General features: G+C 39.3%; 1 protein-coding gene across 1 annotated transcript; it reads left to right on the forward strand.

Moving 5' to 3' along the window:
- Positions 1 to 1,946: 1,946 nt before the first annotated feature.
- Positions 1,947 to 2,405, forward strand: atoh7 (atonal bHLH transcription factor 7; the record flags this gene model as incomplete). Its single annotated transcript, XM_079512937.1, has 1 exon — positions 1,947 to 2,405. The coding sequence occupies one exon, from the start codon at positions 1,947 to 1,949 to the stop codon at positions 2,403 to 2,405; it is 459 nt and encodes a 152-aa protein (XP_079369063.1).
- Positions 2,406 to 15,143: the final 12,738 nt, after the last annotated feature.

Genomic DNA, 15,143 nt, shown 5'->3' on the forward strand with positions numbered 1-15,143 from the left:
TCTGTTATTATAAGTAAAAGGCCTGTATTAAAATTTCTCCTCGAGTAAATGTGTAAAAGTATTGGCATCAAAATATAAGTGCATCATCGTTTCAACACAGTCACCCCTGCAAAAATATTATATATAATAAGTATTTTATTTGGTGTCACAGGTATTTTTGTTATTATATAATTATTTAAACATTTCTCAATTATTTTGAAAATAGCAGATCTACAAGCGTGTGTGTGTGTGTGTGTACGCGTGTGCGCGTGTGCGTGTGTGTGCGTGCGTGTGCGCCCCATCCATGTATGCTTTCACCCTCTTGGCGACAGACAGACAAGTTATTCTGTCTATCTCATTTCCTCGGACCACTTGACAGATCAATTATTCATTTCACATGTGGTCCCCAGAATGCAAACAACACTAATGCATGCCACATACTGTGATTCATTAAGAACACGTACTGTACAGCACCGACACACAATGTCCAACATGATCACAAATAACACACCTAACCTACAGTAATTGGAGAGATGCTTTTGTATTGGACAAATAAAGTTCTGCGATCTCAAATGTTGTAGAAATATGTGCAACATCTTGTTCCATATTGTTTTAAACCACTAATCTAATCCCTTCCAGCAAAAGCCAGCTGAATGTTGTTTCAATACCCCCAGGTTTAGGGGCCACACTTACACTTAACTTCTGTTGCCTCAGGCTAATCTCAGATTATCATTGTTATCATGAGGACAGTAGCAGGATGCGTCTATGGGAAGTGAAAGGGGTCGGTCTTCTCGATTATTATTTTTTAACAAAACGCCTGGGTTCCCGAGGCTACTCGATGAATTATGTAACGTACCAAAACCTTACTCATGTGGATTTGTGGTCAAAAATGTTAACAGGTGTAGTTTAATTATGAAAAGAAATATGAGAAACACTACTACTACTACTATAAAATGCTATTTAAATGTATTTATTTTATCGTATGTTTGGTTGTCGGTAAAATCATTATTCACAGATAAGACTTTAGTGCATTGAAAGTAAATATAGTGAACGTGCAATTTGTTTAAATGAAAACATGTAATTACATGGTCCGATATAGACTCTATCTGAAGGATATATTAAAAAGAAAATATAGTGGGACATTATGCTATTTTCTTATCAGCAGATTCACCATTAGTGATAATTATAATGAATGCACTCAATGCAGGTTTTATTTACTATACATTTCAGTTCAATTGGGCAACATTGAAACCATGGGAGTGACATTAGTAATCAAAGACAGTAATTCTGTATTAGCTTAGCTTCACGTGCAGAAGAAACATGCATGGTCAACAGCAGTAAGTTGTGCTGCTGACCAGATGGTAGGCTCTGGGTGAAGCCATGACCAGATAGACCAGGCCAAGCTAATTGGAATTTCATTAAGTGTGTGTGTGTGTGTGTGTGTGTGTGTGTGTGTGTGTGTGTGTGTGTGTGTGTGTGTGTGTGTGTGTGTGTGTGTGTGTGTGTGTGTGTGTGTGTGTGTGTGTGTGTGTGTGTGTGTGTGTGTGTGTGTGTGTGTGTGTGTGTGTGCAGCATGCGTGTGTGCGTGCGCGTGTACACGCGCTTAGTGGGTGTGGGTGTTTGTGAGTCTGCATGGGTGTGTTTCTGTACAAGCAGTATTGAGGACGGAGATGGCTTTGGGGAGGGGGACCCCACCTGCTACCACCTGTTCATCTGTGGGGGTCTTATAAAAGCCGCTGCCCCAGTATGTCTAAGATCAGAAACCCCTTGGACCCTTCTGATGCTCAGGACATCCACTATACTGGACACCGGCCAGGCTTTCTTATGGACAAGAGCTCAGAAGAACCCTGAGGCTAATTGGAAATCCTGAGGTTGAACTTGGAAAACTATCTGCCGAAGCCTTTCTCTCACGTCTGGGTCTTTGTCACCACTCGCCGCTGGAGAGCAATATTTTTGGCAAAAGAAGCATGAAGTGCCGCCGACCCAGTTGCACTGACTCTGGTTCTGAGTCTTCAGAGGCCGACTCCAAGAGTCCAGAGAAATATGAGACTGTCACGCGGCGAAGGATGGCCGCCAACGCCCGTGAGAGGAAGAGGATGGAGGGCTTAAACACAGCCTTTGACTGCCTCCGCAAAGTGGTCCCTCAGTGGGGGGAGGATAAGAAGCTGTCCAAGTACGAGACCTTGCAGATGGCCCTCAGCTACATCATGGCCCTTAATCGGATCTTGACAGAGAAAAGGAAGCACAACGCTACCCACAGACAGTGGCTGGACCTGGAGTTTGACTGCAGTGTGCAGCCTGACAACTACCCTTGCCTCATGAGGTATGACTCTTCTATGGAGCAGGAGTACATTGACTCCTCATCATTCCCATATCAGTTTGAGGGCCATGCGCTCCCAACGTATTCTGCTGTGACCAACTGCTAATCAACACATGTCATATGTGAATGACAATATGAAAATGACACTGTGCTATACTTCATAACACAGGACTAAGTAAATACATTTGTATTGCATTTATTTGTATAATTTATCTAGTTTTTTTTTATGACATTGAAAAAGGTTTCTATTTTATTTTTGAAACTTTTATTTTGCCTTTTGTTTTGGCTTGTAAACCCATTTATGGATTGAGCAGGTTTTGTTCAAGTAGGAAATGGGGAAATTGACTGTTTCAGTATGATATACCGTATGTACACTGTGTGGTAACTTAGTATATGACAATTAGCTTGTACTATAAACATAGGCTATGATGTATTTGAATCAAACATTTTGATATGGCCCTAAATGTGCAATTTTCATTGGATGCTGGTTAAATCATTGTCACTTTTACAACAGAAGCATTGTTAAAGTCATGTGATAACAATATCTATTTTGTGTATAGGCTAGCCATAGCCATGCAATGTGGTTTTGTAAACTATATATATCCTTGTGTTATACATGCAGACATATATTTTGTTTAATTGTTGTTCTTGACCTAAAATAAAAGTAATTTTATGGAGAAAAAAAAGATTGGGTTCTTACACACTGGCATATCGGCCTCCTCTAACCACTGTTAATTTTCAATCAATAATTAATTACCAATATAAGTAGAATGGTGATAGACCTATGCTATATTTTCCTCATCATTTATATGCTTACACAATTGTGATTTGTTTCTATAAATCAGCATTATCAAAGTTTTTTCTTTCTTTTTCCTTTTCATAAAATGTCTTAAAACTCTCAAACTAAAAATGATCATGGCCTCCGCCCCACCCTTAATCGTCACTAATCCCATAAAGGTTATGTCGATACTGATACATCTTAAATGGTGCTATATGCACACACAGTATTTAGGAAAGAACTTGGGCCCCTTCGATCCTACTTCCTTCCGCTGTGTTACCGCTGATACTAATGAAGGCTTCAAGGCTCTATTTCATTCTGGTCAAACAGATTGGCTCACTGGAAACACTCTGCTACACCAGTGGGTCTCAAAGTGTCCTTGAGTGGGTTCCAAATGGACCCGTACGCCGGGTGTGTACAGTAACTCTGAGAGTGTACAAATGGAATCAAACTCTGAGGCCCCTTTTCCACCGTTTTTTTGTTTTGACGTGCCATAGAGCTACCATTGAGCAGTCACGTTAGGATTTTAAAAAAATGAGGAAAATCACTTTCACCTAGAAGCTCCATTCACACTTTTTATAATTCATGATTGCACAGACACCGGCACACAGACAACCCACAGACAACTTGGACATTGTATAGCAGATGTTAAATTATTCTTTTTTAAATAAAAAAAGAATCAATCCATCTTCTGTGAAATTTTATTTGAGCTACCTTGATAGAAATATTACAAAAAAGAATTCATGGTATTTTTTAATTAAAAACTTCACTAAAAACACAATTCAATTAATCAATTAATTAATTAAATTCAAAGGGCTTTATTGGCATGAGAAAACATACGTTTACATTGCCAAAGCAAAAAGTGGAACACTACAATCAAAACAAAATGTATACAATTGAAAGTCTCCAATAAATCAATTTCTATGTATCGAGATCACTTAATGCAGATAGACTCATTCATTCATTGATTGATCATTAAAATAAACATGCTCTGAAAACGTTTGAGATTTAAGTTGGCCCTGATCCAGAAAAGGGTGTGTGTGTGTGTGTGTGCGTGCGTGCGTGCGTGCGTGCGTGCGTGCGTGCGTGCGTGCGTGCGTGCGTGCATGCATGCGTGTGTTTCTTTTTTTTGCATGTGGGTATGTCATTTGATCTTGTTCTTTTGGGAGATATCAGGATGTAAAAAAGGAGTAGAGCTCTATGAATCCTTGAATTCCCTCCATCAATAGCGTAGAAAACGTATAGGCCTCTTCAACTCCATCTTCTTCCACAACCTGGTCCTCAACGGGACTCACGGAGGGAGGCAGACTTTTGTCACCAACATCCAACAATGACTTTCCTGTGAAAGATCACAGAAAATAAAAGAACAAGAATTTAACCAAAGTTATACAGTAATAAGAGTGATACTGTCAATGATTGTGGTTGGTTGGATATCATGAAAAAGCACAACGAGAATTGAAAGAGTGTGAATCCAAACACATACATGATGTTAGTTAATTAGGCTTAATCAAAGAGATTCTTCTCTCTATTGTGGGCAGGGTGGGAAAAAGTACGCTACTCAATTATTTTACTGAAGTTAAAGTATCAATACTGCAATGTTGAACTATACTTATATTATACTTTTACTTAAGTAAAAGTCCGGAATTCAAAATGTACTAAAAGTACAAAGTATTGGCATCAAAATGCCTGGAAACCAGAAATATTTGCCACAAGACAAAAACTAATCTGGCCATGCCAGGCTAATCAAAATGTACTAAAAGTACCAAAAGTAGAAAGTACTCACTGTGCAGAATGTGCCTTTTCAAGTTTTCAATATAAAACTATTTTAAAAATAAAATTCAAATGTATAGGGCTGAAGTGTTTAATGTATGTTTTATAATAATAATCAAAGTAGGAAATTTGAACAAAGTACAAATACCTCAAAATTGTACTTAAGTACAGTACTTAAGTAAATGTACTTAGTTACTTTCCTCCACTGATTGTGGGCATGTCACACTCTGGCAAAGATATTAGATCTACAACGTTACTTTAGCAGCCTACTTAATTTGTTTAGTTGGACTGGAAAATGCACATTAATGAGCATTCAATACATAAACGTGAAATGAATCATCTGAACGTGATTTTATGTACAGGTAAATATGCTCCGGCATATTTACCTGTACATAAAATCACGTTCACGTTTGGCTAGAAGCTCATTTCCGTCCCCAAACATAAAAACAATGAAATACAAACATAACACATGTTAAACTAACTCTACTGAATGCCTCCTACCTTTAGTGCTCTTGCAGTTTGCCTGGGACAGAAGAACCAACATGGAGATGGAGACCAGAAAACACAGCTGCATCTAGTAACAGACATTAACAAGAACATTTAATTTGATCTATGTAACAACTTACAAGTTACAACAGTGCTGCTGCTACTACTAGTAGTAGTAGTAGTAGTAGAGTAGTAGTAGTAGTAGTAGTAGTAAATACTACTACTACTAGGCTACTAATAATAATTTGATAATACAGGAATGAGTCAAACATTATTGCGAAATGTGATTTCAGTCTGGGACAGGCTATTTAACCTGTATTCTGCATTACCTTGTGCTGTGTTGTGTTGTGAATGAAATAATCCTTTGTTGTGGTTGTCCGAAGAGTTTTCCTCTGTTAAGAGTGGTGAGTGCACAGTGATCCAGTTGGTCTCGGTAGTCGCGGTAGGCAAGCAGTGATCTACAGTATCGAAGAACAAGAACACGACAAGTTCTGAAGTTGTGTGCCAAACAAACACAGAGCATAGGTTATATACATGTGCGAAGGTGTCTGTAAGATAATGAGTCATGACAGAGCTGGAACAGTACTTTATGCTCAGCATACAGCCATTACCATATGATAAGGAGAAAGATACATACGCTAGCACATTATCCATATGAATGCAGTGTAAGAATGATTCATATTGGCTATAGTTGTAAGATGATATCAGATGAGTAGCATTTCAACAACTTCTTCCTGGGTCTCCTGATAAAGCAGCACATGGAGTCACAAACATTTATCTTATCTATTATGCCTACGCAAATGAGAGTGAATCACTATATTACTGGCCTGTGTATCAACAGTATATTACTATAACAGTCTGGATCATTTTGTCCTGAAAGAACATCATCATAATGTTCCACTGTGGCCACTGAGTGGCATTGGAGCGGTAATTAATTCAATACAGTATATCAGTAAGCATACAGATATGCTTGCAGTGGTGGAAAAAGTACCCAAATGTTTTACTTAAGTAAAAGTATCAATACTGCAATGTAGAACTACTCTGTTACAAGTAAAAGTCTGTAATTTCAAAATGTACTTGAATAAACGCACAGAAGTATTGGCATCAAAATGTACTTAAGGTACCAAAAGTAGAAAGTACTCACTATGCAGAATGTCCCATTTCACGTTTTCAAATGTATAGAAATTATTTAGAAAATAGTAAAAAAGTATTGAAAAATGGAAATATTCAAGAAAATTAAAAGCACTTGTGCTTAAGTACAGTACTTGAGTAAGTGCACATTTAATTACTTTCCACCAATGATTGTGCCACCAATGATATGAGATGCAACTGTTGAATGACCTCTCTGCAGAACATCATGAACATTATGTTTTACTTAGCCTAATTATTCTTTATAGGAAAAGGCAGATGCACTGCTAAATGTCATAAGTTGCCATCTGTACTGTCTGGTATTGTAATCAGAGCTTGCCGTTCAACTAAGTCATTACTCACCACCAATAATTTGAGGAAAACTCATGGCCAAATTGAGGGTCGATCTACTAATTTCACAACACTAGATCAAGATACATTTTGAGGAAACATGGCAAATAATGACAATTAGCTTGTACTATAAACATAGGCTATGATGTATTTGAATCAAACATTTTGATATGGCCCTAAATGTGCAATTTTCATTGGATGCTGGTTAAATCATTGTCACTTTTACAACAGAAGCATTGTTAAAGTCATGTGATAACAATATCTATTTTGTATAGGCTAGCCATAGCCATGAAATGTGGTTTTGTAAACTATATATATCCTTGTGTTATACATGCAGACATCTATTTTGTTTAATTGTTGTTCTTCCTAAAATAAAAGTAATTTTATGGAAAAAAAAGATTGGGTTCTTACACACTGGCATATCGGCCTCCTCTAACCACTGTTAATTTTCAATCAATAATTAATTACCATATAAGTCAAATGGTGATAGACCTATGCTATATTTTCCTCATCATTATGCTTACACAATTGTGATTTGTTTCTATAAATCAGCATTATCAAAGTTTTTTCTTTCTTTTTCCTTTTCATAAAATGTCTTAAAACTCTCAAACTAAAAATGATCATGGCCTCCGCCCCACCCTTAATCGTCACTAATCCCATAAAGGTTATGTCGATACTGATACATCTTAAATGGTGCTATATGCACACACAGTATTTAGGAAAGAACTTGGGCCCCTTCGATCCTACTTCCTTCCGCTGTGTTACCGCTGATACTAATGAATGTCCACCCACTCCACCGTAAGATGAACCTAAATAGGGTTGACTCACAATGTGGGACAGGGTCTCAATTTGAACACTGGTGCCTGCCAGTCACAATGTGGGACAGGGTCTCAAATTGAACACTGATGCCTGTCAGTCACAATGTGGGACAGGGTCTCAATTTGAACACTGATGCCTGTCAGTCACAATGTGGGACAGGGTCTCAATTTGAACACTGATGCCTGTCAGTCACAATGTGGGACAGCGTTAGGCTGGTCAGGCTCCTACTTGGCCTCACTCCCCGAACCCACCTCACCCCTGCCCACTTTGACAGGCTGGAATGGCTTAGGGTCGACGACAGAGTACAGCATCTTGCAATGGGTCTGGTCCACAAGATTCGATACACCACCAAGATACCCATGTACCTAGATACTTCCTTAATGTTAACGAAGTCCACACCCACAACACCAGAGGGAGTGCAACGAACCATGTACAACCCAGATTCGGCAAAAACAAGGGACTAAATTATTTTCGCTCCTATGCCAACAAAATGTGAAACGCCCTACCAACAGTCATTAAGACATGCGAATCCCTTGACTCCTTCAAAACCGCTCTCAAAGGGCACCTACGGATGGCTGCAATTCGAAACTGGCCCCCGTAAAATCTGAACCCCCCGTTTTTCCCTCACTGTATATGTTTCTTTTCCCTTTTTACCTCCATTATGATGAATTCCTGTTCTGTTCTTTGTCTATATAGAAGTGTCTATTTGTATGTCTCTAAATGTTTTGATGAATTGAACATGCAGGTGGACCCTCTTTTTTTGTTTTGTTTTTTTGTGGCTTTCGCCTTTATTTTATATATTTTTATGGAGGGACAGACAGTAGGCTGACAGGAAATGGGGAGAGAGATGGGGGGGAAGACATGCAGTAAAGGCCGTCGGGATCGGGAGTTGAACCCGCGGCACACTGCCAGACTGGATTACCAGCCAAGGTGCCTGGACCACTGAGCCATGGCCCAGGCGTGGTGGACCCTCTTGTAAACAAGTGTAATGCTTAATTGGGTCGTCCACTCACAGTTAACAGCCTTTGTATTGAGTTTGTGCTTGAAATGTACTGTAATTCTGCAAACTGTTAATAAATATTTCAATCAATCAATCAATCAATCAATCAATCAATCAGTCTCAATTTGAACACTGATGCCTGAATTGTCCTGTTCCGTCACGTTTTTTCGTCACGTTAGGATTTTAAAAAAATGAGGAAAATCACTTTCACCTAGAAGCTCCATTCAGACTTTTTATAATTCAGCTTACTGTGGGCACACATGCTGGAACGTTTTACTTTGAAATGTCTTGTAGTTTCTGAGTTATTTAATTTAAACGCCCAATGCATTCTCAATGGCAATAGCACAAAATATGGCATGCTATTAGTCCTACATACTTACACCTAGAAACCCCATTCCAACCTATTTAGGTTCATCTTATGGTGGACATGTTTGCCTGAAAAGGAATCTTTGAAATGTTTCATAGTTTTAGAAATATAGTTCAAATTTGAGAATTTTATAATGGGGCTCAATGGCAGATTTTGGCACATCAAAAAATCACTTTCACCTAGAAATTCCATTCACACTTTTTATAATTCAGCTTACTGTGGGCACACATGCTGGAACTTTTTACTTTGAAATGTTTTGTAGTTTCTGAGTTATTTAACTTAAACGCCCAATGCATTCTCAATGGCAATAGCACAAACTTTGGCATGCTATTAGTCCTACATACTTACACCTAGAAACCCCATTCCAACCTATTTAGGTTCATCTTACGGTGGGCATGTTTGCCTGAAAAGGAATCTTTGAAATGTTTCATAGTTTTAGAAATATAGTGCTTTCAAATTTGAGAAATCTACAATGGGGCTCAATGGCAGATATTGGCACGTTAAAAAAGCACTTTCACCTAGAAACTGCATTCACACTGTTTCAAATTCAGCTTACTGTGGAGACACATGCTGGAACTTTTTACTTTGAAATGTTTTGTAGTTTCTGAGTTATTTAACTTAAACGCCCAATGCATTCTCAATGGCAATAGCACAAACTTTGGCATGCTACTAGTCCTACATACTTACACCTAGAAACCCCATTCAAACCTATTTAGGTTCATCTTACGGTGGACATGTTTGCCTGAAAAGGAATCTTTGAAATGTTTCATAGTTTTAGCATGCCGTTTTTCATCATTTTTGAGGATTTGAAAAAAAGACGAAAACGAGGATTTGAAAAAAAGACGAAAATCACTCCGAGATGATGGGCTATAGCCCATGGTCTCGAACGGCATACTATAGCATGCCGTTTTCCATCATTTTTGAGGATTTGAAAAAAGTCGAAAACGAGGATTTGAAAAAAAGACGAAAATCACTCCGAGACGATGGGCTATAGCCCATGGTCTCGAACGGCATACTATAGCATGCCGTTTTCCATCATTTTTGAGGATTTGAAAAAAGACGAAAATCACTTCGAGACCATGGGCTATATAGCCCATCGTCTCGGAGTCATTTTCGTCTTTTTTTCAAATCCTCGTTTTTCATCATTTATTACCATGGGCTATAGCCCATATCGGACGGCATACTATAGCATGCCGTTTTTCATCATTTTTGAGGATTTGAAAAAAAGACGAAAATCACTCCGAGACGATGGGCTATAGCCCATGGTCTCGAACGGCATACTATAGCATGCCGTTTTCCATCATTTTTGAGGATTTGAAAAAAGACGAAAATCACTCCGAGACCATGGAACTTTTTACTTTAAAATGTTTTGTAGTTTCTGAGTTATTTAACTTAAACGCCCAATGCATTCTCAATGGCAATAGCACAAACTTTGGCATGCTACTAGTCCTACATACTTACACCTAGAAATCCCATTCAAACCTATTTAGGTTCATCTTACCATCTCGGAGTCATTTTCGTCTTTTTTTCAAATCCTCGTTTTTTCATCATTTATGACCATGGGCTATAGCCCATATCGGACGGTATACTATAGCATGCCGTTTTTCATCATTTTTGAGGATTTGAAAAAAAGACGGAAATCACTCCGAGGCGATGGGCTATAGCCCATGGTCTCGAACGACATACTATAGCATGCCGTTTACCATCATTTTTGAGGATTTGAAAAAAATACGAAAATCACTCCGAGACCATGGGCTATAGCCCATGGGCTATAGCCCATGGTCTCGAACGGCATACTATAGCATGCCGTTTTGCATCATTTTTGAGGATTTGAAAAAAAGATGAAAATGACCCCAAGACGATGGGCTATAGCCCATGGTCTCGGAGTGATTGTTGTCTTTTTTTCAAATCCTCAAAAATGATGAAAAATAGCATGCTATAGTATGCCGTCTGAGGCCATGGGCTGAACTTGAACCCACGACCTGTGGCTCACATAGACAGGAGCTTATCACAGAGTGCCACCATGCTCTCTGAGAATCTCCTCAGCTTTCCATCTCTTTCCAGTTCTCTTCTGGATGTTATTCTCCAAAACATGCTGCAGAGTGAAAGTAGGAGGAACTCAGCTGGATTTGAACTCACAACCTCTGGCTCACATGGACGTCATCTTAACAAGGGTGCCACTGAGCTCTCAGTGATTTTTATGTTGTAAGTCGTTCTTCTTGGTGTCACTTTTCAAATGGGGCCTTGGGATCATGTACAGAGCATTTGAATGAATGGTGCTGTATCAAAGGTGTCTTTAGTGCTTTTAAGTGTTATCGTGGATGTTAATCAGATAATACAGAGGAGAAACCATGACAGGACACAGACAGCCTCCCCATTGGTGGATGTGATCCTGGCAGCCAGCCCAGGAGTGTTCTGGTCCTGTTGATTGAGCTGAGAAGGAAGGTTTATAGGTCCTGCTCTGCTCAATCAACAGGACCAGAACACACACTCGTTACTTTTCTTCCAGTTTATTATACTCATCGTCACGCTACTAGTCCTACATACTTACACCTAGAAACCCCATTCAAACCTACGTAGGTTCATCTTACGGTGGACATGAAAAGGAATCTTTGAAATGTTTCATAGTTTTAGAAATATAGTGCTTTCAAATTTGAGAAATCTACAATGGGGCTCAATGGCAGATATTGGCACGTCAAAAAAGCACTTTCACCTAGAAACTGCATTCACACTGTTTCAAATTCAGCTTACTGTGGAGACACATGCTGGAACTTTTTACTTTGAAATGTTTTGTAGTTTCTGAGTTATTTAACTTAAACGCCCAATGCATTCTCAATGGCAATAGCACAAACTTTGGCATGCTACTAGTCCTACATACTTACACCTAGAAACCCCATTCAAACCTATTTAGGTTCATCTTACGGTGGACATGTTTGCCTGAAAAGGAATCTTTGAAATGTTTCATAGTTTTAGCATGCCATTTTTCATCATTTTTGAGGATTTGAAAAAAAGACGAAAACGAGGATTTGAAAAAAAGACGAAAATCACTCCGAGACGATGGGCTATAGCCCATGGTCTCGAACAGCATACTATAGCATGCCGTTTTCCATCATTTTTGAGGATTTGAAAAAAGACGGAAATCACTCCGAGGCAATGGGCTATAGCCCATGGTCTCGAACGGCATTGTGGTAAAGACAGACTGACTTTCCCACTTATGTCTTTGTACCCCCAGTATTTTATGTTTCAGTACAATCACCTTATGCATTACAAATGATGGACAAACTCAGTTGAAATATATATTTATTGATTTAAAGAAAAAGCTCATGGCTCAACCAAACTTACTCCCTGTTTTTGGGTTGATGATCCAAAACAATCACAGCTGATTCCGGGGATCCTTTTATAGGCTGGTGGAGGGACCTAATTGGGACTTACCACTTATGGGGGTGTGGGTGTGTATTTGTATCTTTATATTATGAATGAAGAGTTGTTTGCTAAAAACATGATTATAGTTACCTTGTGGATTATGATGTCTGTAAGGTTTGGGAAATGTTTTCTATGTTTATTTTGGCTAGAGAGGTTGGTGAAACTATAGTCTTCAACCAGAGCTCAAGACTGTTGGTTTGACCCAACAATTGAAAGGCCCAGATTGTGGGTGGGGAAGGGATTCCAGTTTCAGGTAGTAGAGGGAATAGAAGGGCACAATGCTGGATAGCTCTGCCCTTATAGTGAACAGTCAGTAGCACAGACTAGCTAGACTGTCGTGTTGTTTTAAACACACCCTCAGTGGAAGGTTCAGCTTTAAACTTAGGCTTGATTAGAGGTCTGTAAGTTTTTTGTTTCCTTTTTCGTGAACTACCTTTCTTGTGAAACCCTATTCGGAAGAATGATTTTTGAACATTATTTTTGAACAGCTTGCAAAAGAAGAATAAAAGTACATTTTCTAAATCTCTGGAGTGTCATTTCTGTTCACCTAGCCCTCATCAAACGGACTCATTTACAGGCATACTATAGCATGCCGTTTTCCATCATTTTTGAGGATTTGAAAAAAAGACGAAAATCACTCAGAGACCATGGGCTATAGCCCATCGTCTCGGAGTCATTTTCGTCTTTTTTTCAAATCCTCGTTTTTCATCATTTATGACCATGGGCTATAGCCCATATCGGACGGCATACTATAGCATTCCGTTTTTCATCATTTTTGAGGATTTGAAAAAAAAGACGGAAATCACTCCGAGGCGATGGGCTATAGCCCATGGTCTCGAACGGCATACTATAGCATGCCGTTTTGCATCATTTTTGAGGATTTGAAAAAAAGACGAAAATGACCCCGAGACGATGGGCTATATCCCATCGTCTCGGGGTCATTTTCGTCTTTTTTTCAAATCCTCGTTTTTCATCATTTATGACCATGGGCTATAGCCCATATCGGACGGCATACTATAGCATTCCGTTTTTCATCATTTTTGAGGATTTGAAAAAAAGACGGATATCACTTCGAGGCGATGGGCTATAGCCCATGGTCTCGAACGGCATACTATAGCATGCCGTTTTGCATCATTTTTGAGGATTTGAAAAAAAGACGAAAATCACTCCGAGACCATGGGCTATAGCCCATCGTCTCGGAGTCATTTTCGTCTTTTTTTCAAATCCTCGTTTTTCATCATTTATGACCATGGGCTATAGCCCATATCGGACGGCATACTATAGCATTCCGTTTTTCATCATTTTTGAGGATTTGAAAAAAAGACGGATATCACTTCGAGGCGATGGGCTATAGCCCATGGTCTCGAACGGCATACTATAGCATGCCGTTTTGCATCATTTTTGAGGATTTGAAAAAAAGACGAAAATGACCCCGAGACGATGGGCTATAGCCCATGGTCTCGAACGTCATACTATAGCTTGCCGTTTTCCATCATTTTTGAGGATTTGAAAAAAAGACGAAAATCACTCCGAGACAATGGGCTATAGCCCATCGTCTCGGAGTCATTTTCGTCTTTTTTTCAAATCCTCGTTTTTCATCATTTATGACCATGGGCTATAGCCCATATCGGACGGCATACTATAGCATTCCGTTTTTCATCATTTTTGAGGATTTGAAAAAAAGACGGAAATCACTTCGAGGCGATGGGCTATAGCCCATGTTCTCGAACGGCATACTATAGCATGCCGTTTTGCATCATTTTTGAGGATTTGAAAAAAAGACGAAAATCACTCTGAGACGATGGGCTATAGCCCATGGTCTCGAACGTCATACTATAGCATGCCGTTTTCCATCATTTTTGAGGATTTGAAAAAAAGACGAAAATCACTCCGAGACCATGGGCTATATATAGCCCATCGTCTCGGAGTCATTTTCGTCTTTTTTTCAAATCCTCGTTTTTCATCATTTATGACCATTGGCTATAGCCCATATCGGACGGCATACTATAGCATGCCGTTTTCCATCATTTTTGAGGATTTGAAAAAAAGATGAAAATCACTCCGAGACAATGGGCTATAGCCCATGGTCTCGAACGGCATACTATAGCATGCCGTTTTGCATCATTTTTGAGGATTTGAAAAAAAGACGGAAATCACTCCGAGGCGATGGGCTATAGCCCATGGTCTCGAACGGCATACTATAGCATGCCGTTTTGCATCATTTTTGAGGATTTGATAAAAAGACGGAAATCACTCCGAGGCGATGGGCTATAGCCCATGGTCTCGAACGGCATACTATAGCATGCCGTTTTGCATCATTTTTGAGGATTTGAAAAAAAGACGAAAATGACCCCGAGACGATGGGCTATAGCCCATCGTCTCGGAGTCATTTTCGTCTTTTTTTCAAATCCTCGTTTTTCATCATTTATGACCATGGGCTATAGCCCATATCGGACGGCATACTATAGCATGCCGTTTTTCATCCTTTTTGAGGATTTGAAAAAAAGACGGAAATCACTCCGAGGCGATGGGCTATAGCCCATGGTCTCGAACGGCATACTATAGCATGCCGTTTTTCATCATTTTTGAGGATTTGAAAAAAAGACGGAAATCACTCCGAGACGATGGGCTATAGCCCATGGTCTCGAACGCCATACTATAGCATGCCGTTTTGCATCATTTTTGAGGATTTGAAAAAAAGACTGAAATCCCTCCGAGGCGA

This window comes from Electrona antarctica (assembly GCF_951216825.1).
Source record: "Electrona antarctica genome assembly, chromosome: 10".
In the NCBI taxonomy this organism is placed as follows: domain Eukaryota; kingdom Metazoa; phylum Chordata; class Actinopteri; order Myctophiformes; family Myctophidae; genus Electrona; species Electrona antarctica.